Source organism: Macaca nemestrina, chromosome 8 (assembly GCF_043159975.1).
Source record: "Macaca nemestrina isolate mMacNem1 chromosome 8, mMacNem.hap1, whole genome shotgun sequence".
NCBI classification, from domain to species: domain Eukaryota; kingdom Metazoa; phylum Chordata; class Mammalia; order Primates; family Cercopithecidae; genus Macaca; species Macaca nemestrina.
Window position 1 is genome coordinate 94,706,950 of NC_092132.1, and position 13,634 is coordinate 94,720,583.

Here is a 13,634-nt window from a genome sequence, read left to right on the forward strand (position 1 = left end):
AGTCAGGTTATATGGTATCTCCAGCTTTATTCTTTTGGCTCAAGATTGCCCTGGTTATTTGTCTCTCTCTCTCTCTCTCTCTCTCTCTCTGTGTGTGTGTGTGTGTGTGTGTGTGTGTGTGTGTGTGTGTGTTTCTGTATTAATTTTAGAGCTTATCTCTAAAAAAGTAAAATTGAAATTTTGGTAAAAAATTTAATGACTCTATTAATCTTTTGGGGGTAATACAGACATTTTAACAACATTAATTTTTCCAATCCCCAAACACAGAATTATCTTTCACAGTTTTCTCTTAAAAGCACATGCATGTGCACACACACACACACTCACACACACAATAAAGGCAATCTTGAGCCAAAAGAGTGAAGCTGGAGACACCACACTACCTGACTTCAAACTGTATTTCAAAGCTAGGAATTAAAACAATATAATACTAATAAAAATAGACACATCAACCAATAAAACAATAGAGATGCCAGAAGAGAATCTATGCAATTCTGGGTTCTTTCCATATATTTGTGTCTTCCTCAATTTCCTTACCAAAATTATGTAGTATATGATATAGAGTATGAAAAAAATGAAATCATATAGAGTATGTTCTCTGGAATCAGACTAAAAATCAACTCCAGAAAGATAAATCCCTGAATACTTAGAAACTAAACACTCCCTTTCTAAAACTCCAAGTATCAGGAGCTTCAGGTTTCCAGTTCAATGTGTAAGAACCTAGAAGTTGCTACCCCATCCTAGCAACAAGTAAAAAGCCAAAGGAACTGAAAAATCAAGAACTCTCCTCATCTCTACGGGGGAAAACCACTGTCATCCAAATTGGAAGGACAGACAGTCATATTACAAGAATCACGGATTGTTGGAACAGAAATCACTGAGTAAAAACCTCTGCAGAAACCGGTGCTGAAGTGGAGAAACCTGAATTATTATTGATGACTTGCTGGAGGCTCAGTATGGACAAGGCTGAGACATAAGAACTCTAGGGGAACACAGTCATCAGTGTCTCCACACTTTTGTAATTTTTACCTCTAGAACCTTGACCAGATTCTCATATTGGATTTTGGAGAAAAGTCCCATATGCTGCTGGTAGGGGGAAGGGAAAACATTTAAAAATAGCTAAGGCAATAGAGTGTGATGTCTGGCTTCAGAAAGGAAACCTTCATTATGCCAGAGACTAAAAAGAGAATTAAATATGGGTGATGTTGAGAAAAGCAAGATTTTTGTTCAGAAGTGCGTCCCGTGCCGCACCACGGAAAAAGGAGGCAAGCACAAGACTGGGCCTAATTCCCATGGTATCTTTGGGCAGAAGATGGGTCAGGCTGTTGGATTCTCTTACACAAATGCCAATAAGAACAAAGGCATCACTTGGGGAGAGGACACACTAATGAAGTATTTGGAGAAATTCCAAGAAGTACATCCCTGGAACAAAAGTGATCTTTGCCGGCATTAAGAAGAAGGTAGAAAGGGCAGACTTGATAGCTTATCTCAAAAATGCTACTAATGAGTAATAGTTGGCCACTGCCCCATTAATTCAAAACAGAAATTTCCCATGAGTTTTTTATGTCTACCGTACTTTAAGAGATCTCATACACCAGAATTCAGATCATGAATGACCAACAGAATATTTTGTTGGGCAGTCCTGATTTAAAACTAAGACTGGCTTGTGGTTAAATGAATATGTTCAGTTTTTGAATTTTAGTAGTTATTCCAATTCAGTAAATTCTATTGCTGTTCACTCCTTCTAAATATATGTTAGACTTCATTAGTAATGTTCAACTTTTCACAAAGACTGTGAGTGCATCTTAAAACTTACTGGAGATTGGTTTTATATTTAGATTTATATAACTGGTTATGTGAATATATTTAAATATGGGGGAAATTCCTTCACTGTCTCTGAACCAAGCAAGATTCACTTGTGTTTTGTATCCATTTGCCTCTTAAAGGCAAGGTTTAAAGATAAATAAGGTAGCAATGTCTACTTCATATTTTTGGCCTTAAGTATGCCCATCTAATTAGAATTCCTTGTATTTAAAATGGTTCCTTTTACTTATTTAAAAGCATTTTAGTGTGGATTATGTGTAATATCAAAGATTATTTAACACTCCTCACATTTCATTGATCTGTAAAGTCACATGCTTTAAAAATAGTAGCAAGTTAAACTTCACTCTTGAATTCTTTACAATCTAAGTCAATCTAAGTTGTAATTTAGGATGGTCTTTAAACAGCATTCAGGAACATAAAACTGTAGAACTGCTGTGTATTTGTGATTCGAATGGTGCTTAAAGTAGAGGAGCTACACACAAATTTTAAAACTATGTGTGATAATAAGACAAGATAATTAAAAAGAAAACCATAGATCATGAAATAAACAAAAGCTAAGGCACTCTGTTCTTCTTAGCAAGGTCTGCCCTCAGGAGAAACCAGCCTAACCTGCTGGTATTTTATGAGAGGCTAACTCACCTTGGAGAAGGGAAATACCCCACTTCAACCTCCTCCAACCATCCTGTCTCACCTAAGTGAAGGTGGCTGAGCAGCACATCTGAAGCCACAGTTCAGAGGCACAGGCCAGCTACAAGACTGAGACCTACTCACAAGCTGTAGAACATGCCCTTTCCCATCTTAACACAACATTACTGAAGGTATGTTTGTAACAGTACCTTTTACTCAGTACACTATGCCTGACTATTAAGAAAACATTGCATTGGTTCTGTTTATGTGATGGATTACATTTATTGATTTGCATATGTTGAACCAGTCTTGCATCCCAGGGATGAAACCATCTTGATCATGGCAGATAAGCTTTTGAATGTGCTGCTGATTCAGTTTGCCAGTATTTTATTGAGGATTTTCCCATCAATGTTCATCAGGGATATTGGCCTGAAATTTTCTTTTTTGTTGTGTCTCTGCCAGGTTTTCATATCATGATGATGCTTGACTCATAAAATGAGTTAGGGAGGATTCCCTCTTTTTCTATTGTTTGGAATAGTTTCAGAGGGAATGGTACTAGCTCCCCTTTGTACCTCTGGTAGCATTCGGCTGTGAATCCATCTGATCCTGTACATTTTTTGGTTGGTAGGCTATTAATAGCTGCCTCAATTTCAGAACTTGTTACTGATCTATTCGGGATTCGACTTCTTCCTGGTTTAGACTTGGGAGGGTGTATGTGTCCAGGAATTTATCCATCTCTTCTAGATTCTCTAGTTTATTTGTGCTGAGGTGTTTATAGTATTCTCTGATGGTAGTTTGTATTTCTGTGGGATCAGTGGTAATATCACCTTTATCATTTTTTATTGTGTCTATTTGATTCTTCTCTTTACTTCTTTATTAGTCTGGCTAGAGGTCTATCCATTTTGTTGATCATGATTATTGCAATAGATGCAGAAAAGGCCTTTGACAAAATTCACCACCCTTTCATGCTAAAAAACTCTCAATAAACTAGGTAGTGATGGAACATATCTCAAAATAATAAGCGCTATTTATGACAAGTCCACAACCAATATCATACTGAATGGGCAAAAAACAAAAAGCATTCCCTTTAAAACCCAGCACAAGACAAGGATGCCCTCTCGCTCCACTCCTATTCAATATAGTATTGGAAGTTCTGACCAGGCAATCAGGCAAAAGAAAGAAATAAATGGTATTCAAATAGGAAGATAATAAGTCAAATTGTCTCTGTTTGCAGATGACATGATTGTATATTTAGAAAACCCCATTGTCTCAGCCCCAAATCTCCTTAAGCTGAGAAGCAATTCAGCAAAGTCTCAGGATAAAAATCAATGTACAAATATCACAAGGATTCTTATAAGAAATAATAGATAAACAGAGAGCCAAATCATGAGTGAACTCCCATTCACAATTGCTTCAAAGTGAATAAAATACCTAGGAATACAACTTACAAGGGATGTGAAGGACCGCTTCAAGGAGAACTACAAATCACTGCTCAAGGAAATCAGAGAGGACACAAACACATGGAAAAACATTCCATGCTAATGGATAGGAAAAATAAACATCATGAAAATGACCATAATGCCCCAAGTAATTTATAGATTCAATGCTATCCCCGTCCAGCTACCATTGACTTTCTTCACAGAATTGGAAAAAAAACAAAACAAAAAAAAACCTACTTTAAACTTCATATTGAACCGAAAAAATCCCCACATAGTTAGGACAATCCTAAGGAAAAAGAACAAAGCTGGAGGCATCATGCTACCTTACTTCAAACTATACTACAAGGCTACAGTAACCAAACCAACATGGTACTAGTACCAAAACAGATATATAGACCAATGGAACAGAACAGAGGCCTCAGAAATAACAGCACACATCTACAATCATCTGATCTTTCACAAACCTGGTAACAGTAAGCAATGGGGAAAGGATTCCCTATTTAATAAATAGTGTTGGCAAAACTGGCTAGCCTTATGCAGAACACTGAAACTGGACCCCTTCTTTACACCTTATACAAAAAATAACTCAAGATGGGTTAAAGATTTAAATAAAGACCTAAAACTATAAAAACCCTAGAAGAAAACTTAGGAAATACCATTCAGGACATAGGAATGAGCAAAGACTTCATTACCAAAATACAAAAAGCAATGACAACAAAAGCTAAAATTGACAAATGGGATCTTATTAAACTGAAGAGCTTCTGCACAGCAAAAAAGCCTATCATCAGAGTGAACAGGCCACCTACAGAATGGTAGAAAAATTTTGCAATCTATCCATCTGGCAAGGGACTAATATCCAGAATCTACAAAAAACTTAAACAAATTTACAATAAAAAAACAAACAACTCCATCAAAAAGTTGGTGAAGTATATGAACAGACACTTCCCAAAAGAAGACATTTATGCAGCCAACAGACATATGAAAAAATGCTCATCATCACTGCTCATTAGAGAAATGCAAATCAAAACCACAATGAGATACCATCTCACGCTAGTTACAATGGCAATCACTAAAAAGTCAGGAAACAACACATCCTGGAGAGAATGTGGAGAACGCTTTTACACTGTTGGCGAGAGTGTAAATTAGTTCAACTATTGTGGAAGAGAGTGTGGTGATTCCTAAATGATCTAGAACCAGAAATACATTTCACCCAGCAATCCCATTACTGAGTATATACCCAAAGGGTTATAAATCATTCTACTATAAAGACACATGCACACGTATGTTTATTGTGGCACTGTTCACAATAGCAAAGACTTGGAACTAACCCAAATGTCCATCAATGATAGACAGGATAAAGAAAATGTGGCACATATACACCATGGAATACTATGCAGCCATAAAAAAGGATAAGTTCATGTCCTCATGTACATGGATGAAGCTGGAAACCATCATTCTCAGCAAAGTAACACAAGAACAGAAAATCAAACACCACATGTTCTCATTCATAAGTAGGAGCTGAACAATGAGAACGCATGGACACAGGGAGGGGACATCACACACCAGGGCCTGTCAGGAGGTGGGGGGGGCGGGGCAGGGGAGGGATAGTATTAGAAGGAATACCTAATTTAGATGACAAGTTGATGGATGCAGGAAACCACCATGGCACGTGTATACCTATGTAACAAACCTTCATGTTCTGCACATGTATCCCAGAACTTAAATTATAATAAAAACAATTTAAAAAAGAAAACATTGCAAACCACAATACAAGGAAAAAAGACATCACAGTTTACAGAGATAGGGCATGCATCACAACCTGGTGCAGATATGGCAGGAACATAGGATTTATTAGAACAGGCATTTGAAATAACTATGATTAATATGCCTCAAGCTTTAATAGATAAAATAGACCACATGCAAGAACAAATAAGTAATGTATGCAGAAAATGCAGATTCTAATAAAAAAGAAACGAATGAAATAGTATTTATCTAACACATAACAGTTTATTCAAAATAATAACAATGTATTAGATTCTATAGTATTATGTATAAGCAAAATGAGTAACAGCAATAATAGAAGGAAGGAGAGGCAGGAATTAGGAGGATTTTGTTATTATAAAATACACAACCTGTGAATCAGTGTAGTGTTATTTTGAAGGCAGACTTGGTTTAGTTGTAAACAGATTTTACAAGGTGTAGCGCTTCCACTAATAAAGTAAAAATATATATTACTGTTGTGCTAATAAGGAGAGAGAATGGAATTATGTTAAATGTTAAAACTACAAAATCTGTGAAACATGGAAGACTAAAATAAGAACAAAGAACAAGGGCAATAAATTCAGAAGGATAAGAAATATTGTAGATATTCATCCAACTGTATCAAAAACTATGTTTAACATCAGAGGTCTTAAATGTGCTTATTAAAAGCACATTATGGATGAAGAAATAAGACCAAATGATATGTTATCTGCAAGAAATCCTCTTTCAATGTTAAAGGCATACACGGATTAAAAGTGAATGAATGGAGAAAGATGTACCATACTAACACTAACCTAAAGAAAGCAGTAGTAGTTTTTATTGATTCCAGATGGAGCAGACTTCAATAAGGAAAGGTTTAGGGAAAAGGAGAGACATTAGACAATGGTAAATAAATTATCCAAAAAGACATAACGATCCTTAGCATGTTTACACCTCATGAAAGAACATGTAAATATGTAAGGCAATACTGATAGAATTTCAAGGAGAAATGGAAGCATCCACTATTATAGTTTATTTGCAAGGCTTTCACAAAATTTGAAATTCAATTAATGTATTACATCAAAACAACAGGCTAAAGAAGAAAAATCACATGACATATCAATAGATCTAGAAAACTCATCTGACACTCATGCATGATAAAAACTCTCAGTGAACTAGGAATAGATGGGGAACATCCTCAACTTGATAACAATTACCTACTAAACCAAGAGCTGATATCATACTTAAGGGTGGGAAATCCAAAATTTTCTACTAATATTATAAAAAAAGGAAAGATATCCTCGATCACATGTCAGGTAAGTTAATATAAAACTAACTAAATAAACAAAAAATCTATAAGAGGAAAACTATCAGGCTCTGATAAATCAAAGAAGAGCTAAATAAATGGAATATACTTCATGTTCATGGACAGGAAGACTCAATATTGTCTGGATGTCAGTTATTCCAAACTGGAGCTATAGATTAAATAAAATTACAATCAAAATTCCAGCAAGTAATTTTGGATACTGACAAATTGATTCTAAAACATATAGAGAGAGGCAAAAGACCCAGAATAGCCAACACAATATTGAAAAACAGGATGGAAGTTGAAGGATTAATACTATCAAACTTGAAGACATACTCTAAGCTACAGTCATAAAGACAGCGTGATTTTGGGAAAGAAACAGACATATAGATCAATGGAACAGAATAGAAAGCCTAGAAATAGACCCACATAAATATAGTCAACTAATTTTTGACTAAGGAGCAAAATTACAATGGAGAAAATATAGCCTTTTCAACAAATGATGCTGGAAAAATTGGACATCCACATGCAATGCAAAAAACAGAAAGAACTTAGACAGAAATCGTACACCCTTCACAAAAATTAATTCCAAATGGAACACAGCTCCAATTGTAAAACACAGTAATATAAAAACTTCCAGATGATAACACAGTACAAAGTCCAGATGACCTTCGCTTTGTCCATGACTTTTTAGATTCTATGCCAAAGGCATGATCCACAAAAGAAATGATTGATAAACTGGACCTTATTAAAATTAAAACTTTCTGCTCTATGAAAGACATTCTCAAGAGAGTGAAAAGACAAACTGCAGATTGGACAAAAATATTTGCAGACAACATATGAGGTAAAAGATGCTAATGAAAATATGCAAAGAACTGTTAACTCAATGATATCAAAACAAAAATTCCAATTAAAAATGGGCCAGAAACCTTAACAGACATCTTACCAAAAATATATATACAGATGAAAATAAGCATATGAAGATATGCCCCCCATTGTATATCATCAGGTAAATACAAATTAAAACAATAATAAGATACCACTACATGCGTATTAGAATGGTCCAAATCCAGAACATGGACAACAACAGATACTGGTGAGATTGTGGAGCAAAAGCAACTTTCATGCACAGGTGATGGAGATGGAAAGTTCTACAATTACTTTGGAAGACAATTTGGCAGTTTTAAAAAAACTAAACACTCTTTTGCAGTATGATCTAGAAATAACACTCTATGATATTACCCAAAGAAGTTGAAAACTTATGTCCACTCAAAACCTGAATATGGATGTTTAGAACAGTTTTGTTTATAATTTATGAAACATGGAAGCAACAAAGACGTCTGTCTGCAAGTGAATGGATCAATGAACTGTTATACAGCCAGAAAATTGAATATTGTTCCGTATTAAAAAGAAATCAGTTATTAAGTCATGAAAAGACATGGAGGAAACTTAAAGTCATATCACTAAGTAAAATAAGTCAATGTGAAAAAGGTAACTATTGTATGATACAACTATATGACATTTTGAAAAAAGCAAAACTATGGAGACAAGTTTGAAAAATGAGTGGTTTCTTGGGGTTGGGGGAAGGTAGGAGTGAATAGGAAGAGCACTAAAGATGTTTAGGGTAGTGAAATGACTATGATACTATAATGGCAGATACCTGCCACTATACATATCAAAGCCCATAACATACGCAACACCAAGAGTGAACTCTAATGTAAACCATGGATTCTGGGTGATAATGATGTGTCACGGTAAATTTATCAGCTATAACTAATGTGCCACTCTAGGGGGGGATGTTGACTACAGAGGGGGCTGTGCTTGTGTTGGGACAGGTGGTATACAGGAAATCTTTGTATCCTACATGCAACTTTGCTGTGAACTTAAAACTGCTCTGAAAACCTAAAGTCTATTTAAAAAAGGAAAGGAAAAAAATCCATTTGTCAAATCGAAAGACTTAAAGGAAATAAAAACATATTGAACTGATGAAAATAGAAACACAAGATGTCAGAATTTTGGGGATGCAGCAAATGCAGTGTTAACAAGGAAATTATAGAACTAAATCCTATATTAGAAAGGACATTTCAAATCAGAAATCTAAAATATTACCTCAAAAAATTTAAAAATAAGAGCAATATAAAAGTCAAAGCAACTAAAAAATAGGCAAATATTAAAAGAGCAGAATTCATTGAATGGATTACAGACCACAATATAAAAATCAGTAAAAATTACTGTGGTTCTTTGAAAAGCCTCTAGCAGAGTTAACAGAAAAATAGAGAGAAGGCACCAAAAAAATAATAATATAACAATATTGTCAGAACATGGGCAAGAAACAGGAAATCTCCTTAACAAAGAGGATATAACATATATAGCTAGCTAATAGGCATATAAAAAGTTGTTCATCACTATCAGACTTGAGGGAAATGTAAATGAAGACTATGATGAGCAGAACCAAAATTTTAAGTGAAAATACCCCAACCTAGCAGGGATGTAGAGAAACGGGATCTTTTATAATTATTGGTAGAATATAAAATGTTATCTATATTCTGTAGCCACTATAGAATATAATTTGGAATTTTATTTAAAACTAAACAAACATTTTCTATTCTATGGTGCAATTTGCACTTCTGGGCATTTATCCCAGAGAAATAAAAGCTTACGTCCACACAAGAACATCCACACTACAATTGCTTTGCTCCTGTGATGGTATGTTAGCTTACTGCTCACAAGTCGTGGTTATAGAGATTATACAATAGTTAGCAAAAGCCCTGCTTTCAGTTCTTACACAATTTTATGTCAGCAGAGGTAATGTTCAGGTGATATGCACAAGTACGGCTAAACATTTATGTAGGTCTGGCCAACATTCTGATTGGCTAGCATTATTTGTTGTTTAAATAGTCGTCATATTTTACTGGATATTTTCAGTATTACCCATGGAGATATTATTTTCTTTTATTTTATAAAGAGAGATGCTGACTTTAAAGAATTTCAACAACTCACCAAATGTCATAATCTCATTATTTTTAAGACTACTTTTTCTCTATTCTATAATTACTTCCTATCAATTTGAGAATTTCACTCAACCAAATATCTTTTCTTACACTACCTCTTAATGAATTACATATGAGAGAAAACTTTAAAACACAAAAATTACAAGAATGAATAATACTTATCAGCTGATAGGTAATTTCTAGTAAACTTGTCAGTATAATTAATTGCACGTATAATACATGCTACACTAAATTAACATCTAAATACCATAGTTAGTAGCCATTAAATTACATTTATCACTCTTGTTCCTTTGCAAAGGGTTTGTTGACTCATTAAAAAGTGTTGGGGTAAGTAACTGAATACTATGCTGCTGTCAGCAGCTGGTGGTTGAGGTTCCCCATCAGAATAAATGCCAGAATAATACAGAACTGACAATATTAACATCTTTCACCAGTATTAAAATTTGGCTGGGCTTTGAAAGATTAAGAAATATACAAAGAGCTAAAAGTAAAACATTTTTGACAAGAGTAATGCATTCTTTGATATTATCGGAATAAATGGTTGGCACAAAGTAAATGATTGATCAGTGGTAGCTGAGGTGGGAGAAGAGGAGTAGTAGCGAGAAGTGGAGAAAGGGCCGGTGCAGAGATAGGTCTATATTCAGGGAAGAGGTTGTGTTAGAATTCTAAGTTAAAAATTTATGAGGCATGTAAAGTAAAGGGAGTGGAAGAAGTTATCAAAGCATTTGTCTAAACTGATGGGAGACAAAGTGAGGCCACCCCCTGGAAACATCAATGCATGCAGTGGCAAGGGAGCTCGCTGTAGAAACGATACAGTTCCCACATTACATAACCTGTGAGCTAGGAAGAGGCAGAAAAGACAAGTCCAAAGACAAGTAAGAGACAAGAATGGGACATCTCCAGAGATACTCAGACAAAAAGTTAAGGAAAACAGTTAAGAGAAAAGCAGAAGATACATAAGGCTACAATGAGTCACCTTGTTAAAAGAAGGAGAGCAGTGTTACAGGAGACTTTGCCTATAATATCATCAAGGGACATTCCTGGGAAGGTTCTGAATGTCAGGCTAAGGCTCCTTATCCCTGAATTTAATAAGTAAAGGGGTATAATAGAAACATGGTAATTTTAATTCATAGTTGAAAAATTATATTGAGCTTTCATGTTCATAGATATAATTTTTCATTTTGTATTTGTTATTTATCCTTTTCCCCATCTGAGATAATGCATTTATAATTCATTCTAATGCAAACATTGTTATTGTCAATTTTATATTAAGATAATAAAAAGGCAGATTTATGAATGTATAAAATATATATATATAAATAAAATGTAAATATATAAAATTATGTAAATATGAAGTCAGATTTTTACAAAGTATTTTTAATTATTATTTAGAATGAAATCACCAAAGGACTGCTTTAGTTCCCAGGATGTTATTTTAGTTTGACACAAATGCAGTTCATAAGGAATTAAAACTAAGAAATGCAATTAGTTTTGTGTAATTTATTTTAAGTGCTGCCTTTAAGTGAAAATTTGCCAATAAAATCTTAAAGTAAGTTTATTCTTCTGGACATGAGGGATATTTCAAGATGAGCAGAGAATGTGTGTTTTTGCTCTTGTGATTCCCCAAAGGTTTCCCCTCTTTGTTCCTTAATGACATTAATGTGGTTTAGAGGGGTTATATGATGAATTTCTTGGGTTTACCTTTGCTTCAATCTGTTTAGTATCTGGATTCTGAAACAAAAATTTGATTTTGCTCTTGCCATCATCTGAAGAACCTTTAAGCTGAGAGAACTTATACCTCCAAAGGATAGCCTAAAGGGAAAAAAAGAAACAATGTAAGTCAATGGAATTAATATCTGCTTTCAAATGAAGAAACTGTTCTTTTTTAAATGGTAAAAGTTAATCATACAAAGTTAATACTATGTCCCAATATTTTAAAATTAAATTTAAAAATGTTAACATTTGTGATTCAATATTATCATTTAATTTTTAGAAATATTTTTTCCATGAAATAATTATTGCGAAAATACATAAAAATAAATTCCTGTCTTACGTGCATGGTCAATAAGAACTGTATGTTTCATGGAGTCCTTTTCAATAGAAGTGACAAGGTGATTTTGAATTGATCATTCTGGAGCTTTATCTTGAAGTTCAACTAATAACCTTATCTTTGTTAAGTTGACATATTAGCTTGAATAAACACTTGTGACAAAAGCTGACACGGTACTTTCATGAGATTCAGAATAAGCATTTTATAGAGCCATCCGCATCAGTCTATGGTATCTTGGAAAGTAGAGAGGCCTCTTTCAGAAACATATTCTACAAATGTAATTCCCTGAAGCAGAAAGTAACAGAAATCTGTTGCCTTTCCAAATAACAAAAAAGGATATATACAAGATTAAATTGGCAATAAGTGGGAATTGTCTATAACAATTTTTTGTCTATCCTATATCATAAATCATATTTCCTGGGAGTAGGTGCAGCACTTCGCTCTTTGGTATGTCCTGAAACTAAAATCATGCATGTCCAAAGTAAAATACCAAAGATATAAATCATTAAAGAAAATTGTGTATGTGTGTTCAAACACGATCACCTGCCATGTAGTTTTTTTTACCTTATCTTAGCGTACGTTCACCTCATTAAATATGTGATAGAAAATACTTTTACAAATTATTGTTTCAAATATTTTTAAAATGATTTCTTGTGGTTTCTAAATAGATCAGCAAAACATAGCTGATATAGTCAAATATTTTCTGAGTACAGTCCTATGTAAGCTATTGTCTCTGATGAAATAGTAAAGAAACAACAGAGTATATGTCTCACATCTTTTTCAGAATAAAATCTGATAGATAAAAGCATATATGGGCATACGTCGGGGTATATACAGGCATACCTCAGGACTTTTGTGGATTTTGTTCCGGACCACCATGAAACAGCAAGTATTGAAATAAAGTGAGTCACAGAAATTGTTTGGTTTCCCAATGCACATACGAATTATGTTTGTTACAATCCTGTAGTCCATTAAGTGCACAATGACATTAAGCCTAAAAAACAATGGATATGCCTTAATTAAAATATACTTTATTACTAAAAAATGCTAGGAGCCATTCGAGTCTTCAGTAAGCCATAGTCCTTTTGTTAGTGGAGGGGGTTGCCTTGATGCTGATGGCTGCTGACTCATCAGGATGGTGATTTGTGGTGGTTGGGGTAGCTGTGACAATTTCTCAGAATAAGACAGCAATGAAGTCTGCTGCATCGATTCTCTTTCATGAAATATTTCTCTGTAGTCTGCAATACAGCCTAATAGCATTTTACCCACACAATTTCTGAATTGGAGTCAATTCACTCAAATTCTGCTGCTGTTTATCGACTAAATTAATGTAATATTCTAAATACTTTGTTGTCATTTCAACAATATTCACAGCATTTTCACAAAGGGTAGATTCCATCTGAAGAAACTACTTTCTTTGCTCCTGCATAAGAAGAAACTCCTCACTCACTAAAGTTTTATCATGAGGTTGCAATAATTCAGTCACATCTTCAAGGCTCCACTTATAATTTTAGTTTTCTTGTTATTTCCACTGCATTTGCATTTCCTTCTTTCACTGAAGTCCTGAACCTCTCCAAGTCTCCTATGAGGGTTAGAATTGATTTAACTTATTCCAAATTCCTATTAATGTTGATATT

General features: G+C 34.3%; 1 protein-coding gene, 1 long non-coding RNA gene and 1 pseudogene across 23 annotated transcripts in view; 2 read left to right on the forward strand and 1 right to left on the reverse strand.

The window, feature by feature from the left end:
• LOC105495692 (syntrophin gamma 1) overlaps positions 1-13,634 on the reverse strand; it is an 893,014-nt gene that overhangs the window by 33,543 nt on the left and 845,837 nt on the right. For all 22 annotated transcript variants that reach the window (XM_071068281.1, XM_071068276.1, XM_071068279.1 and 19 more), the window contains one exon: positions 11,649-11,759. In XM_071068281.1, the coding sequence (XP_070924382.1) occupies positions 11,649-11,759 (111 nt within the window). Of the gene's footprint in view, positions 1-11,648; positions 11,760-13,634 lie in introns of those variants that run through there.
• On the forward strand, positions 1,196-1,511 carry LOC139355845 (cytochrome c-like; annotated as a pseudogene).
• Positions 11,667-13,634, forward strand: part of LOC139355850 (uncharacterized) — a 36,154-nt gene continuing 34,186 nt past the window's right edge. The window contains exons 1-2 of the long non-coding RNA XR_011607041.1: positions 11,667-11,782; positions 12,782-12,899. This is a non-coding gene — a long non-coding RNA (uncharacterized lncRNA). The remainder of the gene's footprint in view (positions 11,783-12,781; positions 12,900-13,634) is intronic.